The sequence below is a fragment of the Diaphorina citri genome, unplaced genomic scaffold (genome assembly GCF_000475195.1).
Source record: "Diaphorina citri unplaced genomic scaffold, Diaci psyllid genome assembly version 1.1 scaffold6543, whole genome shotgun sequence".
NCBI lineage: Eukaryota > Metazoa > Arthropoda > Insecta > Hemiptera > Psyllidae > Diaphorina > Diaphorina citri.
The window spans coordinates 1-4,560 of record NW_007383919.1 but is presented as its reverse complement, the minus strand read 5'-3'; the positions used below and the strand labels follow the sequence as shown (position 1 = coordinate 4,560).

General features: G+C 39.2%; 1 protein-coding gene across 1 annotated transcript; it reads right to left on the bottom strand.

The window, feature by feature from the left end:
- Positions 1–580: 580 nt before the first annotated feature.
- Positions 581–4,211, bottom strand: LOC103522006 (the record flags this gene model as incomplete). The annotated part of the gene is made up of 4 exons (XM_008487114.2): positions 581–710; positions 1,490–1,601; positions 3,155–3,219; positions 3,936–4,211. Coding segments are annotated over 4 exons (583 nt in total), but the record flags the coding sequence as incomplete, so codon positions are not given.
- Positions 4,212–4,560: the final 349 nt, after the last annotated feature.

Sequence of the window (4,560 nt, the reverse complement as noted above, 5' to 3'; positions counted from 1 at the left end):
TACATACATATTACAAAACAGCAAATGCAGTGGCTTGTTCCTTGAACAACTCCACTCTTAAACCCACCAGCATGAAATATTGGCTAACGGAACACCATTTTTCCAAGAGTTTGCAATGGATCATTGAAATTTGTGCACACCCATGAAGATAACCACTAACCCTCGCACGAGTGTCCAGTTGTCCACAACAGAGCTTAGAACCTTCTGCTTTTTCTATACACTAAAATGTGGAGTGTAGAATGTTAGCCCAAAAGAATCACCCTAGTTAGGGCTGATGAAAAACACCAACCCCGTGCGCCAGCCGGCCTACATTAACACGAAACAGATTTTCATGGGTTTTCGGCATTTTGAGTTTACGAAAACATGAAAATTGAATCAATAGATCGTTTACTGTATAACCTATTTATGTCCGGGACCACAGATTAAGATTAAACTTGGGCCCGAGCATTAATCAATATTACGTAGGTACATATACATACTTGCCTAATGCCCAATTGAAATTTATCTGAGTTTTAGGTTCGTACGACACATGGAAAATACCTAGTCATTGACATTTTGAGTTCAGAAAGTCATTTTGTACCTATCTCTTGACAAGAAGGTCCAAAAAGGTAAAGATAACTTACCACTGAGGAACAAAAATGGAATGGTGGTGCCTATCACAAACAGACCCGCGGCTGCGTCACTACTGCATACAAAAGACGTCAAGAGTCCTGAAAAGGTCAACGGAAGAAATTGAATGCATAAAAAATAATGCGCCTTGTCCCAAAATGAACGTTGCCGATCATGATTTGTTGTTCATTATTGTTCTGGGTGGCTCTGAATAACTCTTCTGGAAGTTCTGGACCGTGCAAAGCATTTTCTAAAGTCTCTCTACCAGGATAACTTCTTCTTTGGTTAAGTCAGTGGGATAATTTCCCTCTTCCCTTTGGTTAAGTAACTGGAAAGCTTAGTAAGTGGGATAATTTCCCTCTTCCCTTTGGTTAAGTAACTGGAAAGCTTAGTAAGTGGGATAATTTCCCTCTTCCCTTTGGTTAAGTAACTGGAAAGCTTAGTAAGTGGGATAATTTCCCTCTTCCCTTTGGTTAAGTAACTGGAAAGCTTAGTAAGTGGGATAATTTCCCTCTTTCCTTTGGTTAAGTAACTGAAAAGCTTAGTAAGTGGGATAATTTCCCTCTTCCCTTTGGTTAAGTAACTGGAAAGCTTAATAAGTGGGATAATTTCCCTCTTCCCTTTGGTTAAGTAACTGGAAAGCTTAATAAGTGGGATAATTTCCCTCTTTCCTTTGGTTAAGTAACTGAAAAGCTTAGTAAGTTGGACAATTTCCCTCTTCCCTTTGGTTAAGTAACTGAAAAGCTCACCGTAAAGCGTTAGTAACTGGAAAGCTTAGTAAGTGGGATAATTTCCCTCTTTCCTTTGGTTAAGTAACTGAAAAGCTTAGTAAGTGGGATAATTTCCCTATTTCCTTTGGTTAAGTAACTGAAAAGCTCACCGTAAAGCGTCCCGCAAATTCCTTGCAAAATGAGAAGAATAAACACCAGAACGGGATCGCCAATGTTGGGATGTAGGAACACATAATACTGCATGGCCAGGGACAGGATGATTTGGATGAGCAGTACAATGAATTGGACGATAAGATGGGCGGTGATGACTTCTAGTAAGGTCATACCTGAAAGAATATAAGTATTTAAGCAATTATAAGTATAAGTATAAGTAGAGCTTATTTCGACTACCAGCCTAGGCTTAGAACAAGTTGTTCAATTATACTAACAGACAACAGAAAATACGAGATATTGATGGGACTGTTCTGGGGTCAAGGGACTTTTCAGTCCGTTGTGGTCTAGCGACTGAAAAGTCAATTATAAGTAGTGCTTTATTAAGACTGTCAGCTTAAAACAAGTTGTTCCATTATAGTTACTAACAGACAACAAAATATGTACACAAAACATTGGTGGGACTGTTTTATGGTCAAGGGCCTTTTCAGTCCGTTGAGGTCGAGGGACTGAAAAGTCTAATGGTAAGGTCGATAGATCAAGGGACTTTTTAGTCCTCTCCAAGATTGGGGTGTAGTGATATTTTTCCCTCCTCCTGCTCTATTTTCAGGTAAATTATGATGGCGAGAGGCTATTCTTTTGTCATCTTTGGAATGGTTTAAGAATACTTGAATGTTAGTTAGTTGCAAAAATAACATAAGCCCTTCTTCCTGGGAACGACTGACTTAGGTATACATATCTATTAAATACTTTTCAGAATCTTTCTAATTAGAGTGATCACACTTTGATGGTCACAGTTATGGATAAAGAGGACAAGTCACAGATACTAAAGAGGACGAGATAGTCACACACCCCTGCGGGACTGAGGTATGAGGTTACACCACTTCCTTACCGGCGATAATACTCCTCTCGATAATGCCTTTGGATTTCTCCATGATCAAAGCACTTGTCGTGAAGAGGAAGGGCATATAGAAGATGTACAATGAATTGGACGATAAGATGGGCGGTGATGACTTCTAGTAAGGTCATACCTGAAAGAATATAAGTATTTAAGTATAATTATAAGTATAATGATAAGTATAAAGTATAAGTACAAGTAGAGCTTTATTTAGACTACCAACTTGGGCTTAGAACAAGTTGTTCAATTATGCTAATAGACAACAGAAAATACGAGATATTGATGGGACTGTTTTGGGGTCAAGGGACTTTTCAGTCCGTTGTGGTCCAGCGACTGAAAAGTCAATTATAAGTATAAGTAGGTAGTGCTTTTAAGACTGTCAGCTAGGAACAAGTTGTTCCATTATATTTACTAACAGACAACAAAATATGTACACAAAACATTGGTGGGACTGTTTTGTGGTCAAGGGCCTTTTCAGTTTTCAGTCCGTTGTGGTCGAGGGACTGAAAAGTCTAATGGTAAGGTCAATAGATCCAGGGACTTTTTAGTCCTCTCCAAGATTGGGGTGTAGTGATATTTTTCCCTCCTCCTGCTCTATTTTCAGGTAAATTATGATGTCGAGAGGCTATTCTTTTGTCATCTTTGGAATGGTTTAAGAATACTTAATTGTTAGTTAGTTGCAAAAATAACATAGGCCCTTCTTCCTGGGAACGATTGACTTAGGTATACATATCTATTAAATACTTTTCAGAATGGACAGGATGATTTGGATGAGCAGTACAATGAATTGGACGATAAGATGGGCGGTGATGACTTCTAGTAAGGTCATACCTGAAAGAATATAAGTATTTAAGCAATTATAAGTATAAGTATAAGTAGAGCTTATTTCGACTACCAGCCTAGGCTTAGAACAAGTTGTTCAATTATACTAACAGACAACAGAAAATACGAGATATTGATGGGACTGTTCTGGGGTCAAGGGACTTTTCAGTCCGTTGTGGTCTAGCGACTGAAAAGTCAATTATAAGTAGTGCTTTATTAAGACTGTCAGCTTAAAACAAGTTGTTCCATTATAGTTACTAACAGACAACAAAATATGTACACAAAACATTGGTGGGACTGTTTTATGGTCAAGGGCCTTTTCAGTCCGTTGAGGTCGAGGGACTGAAAAGTCTAATGGTAAGGTCGATAGATCAAGGGACTTTTTAGTCCTCTCCAAGATTGGGGTGTAGTGATATTTTTCCCTCCTCCTGCTCTATTTTCAGGTAAATTATGATGGCGAGAGGCTATTCTTTTGTCATCTTTGGAATGGTTTAAGAATACTTGAATGTTAGTTAGTTGCAAAAATAACATAAGCCCTTCTTCCTGGGAACGACTGACTTAGGTATACATATCTATTAAATACTTTTCAGAATCTTTCTAATTAGAGCGATCACACTTTGATGGTCACAGTTATGGATAAAGAGGACAAGTCACAGATACTAAAGAGGACAAGATAGTCACACACCCCTGCGGGACTGAGGTATGAGGTTACACCACTTCCTTACCGGCGATAATACTCCTCTCGATAATGCCTTTGGATTTCTCCATGATCAGAGCACTCGTCGTAAAGAGGAAGGGCATATAGAAGATCACCAGAATGAGAATGGCCGGGCCCGTGAACTGGTCGTAAGTCGTGTCCAAATTGCCGTAGAAGAACGAGTGCTGGAACGGCGGAATGTCGGCCAGCCGAGGATTGTGGTCGCAGGTGCTGGTGTAAGACAGGACCATGCTCTTGAAGGCTCGCTTCAAACTTCGCATGATGCCGTAGGTGATGATGAAATCTGAAAGGAAAAATATGATGAGACTTGCAAGTTTCGTGTGTAGTTTACTTTTTGGAAGACGTATGGGTACCTAGCTACCTGAGTGTATCAGTGTTGTAGAGAATCATTCAAGGCTGTCACCAAATACATACAGCATACAGTAGAGGTGAGAAAAGGGCCATTTGATGTCAAAATACCAATACCTCCTTTGAAAAAATGGACACTGTCCAACGAATCTACAGCTACGAGATCCAGATCCCATTTTCTATCTACCTCTTTTAGATTCTCTTTTCTATCTACTTTTTTACTTTCCTTATCCTACCTATAGAGGAAGGAAAGGAATGTATTTAGATTCCAAAATATCTACCTG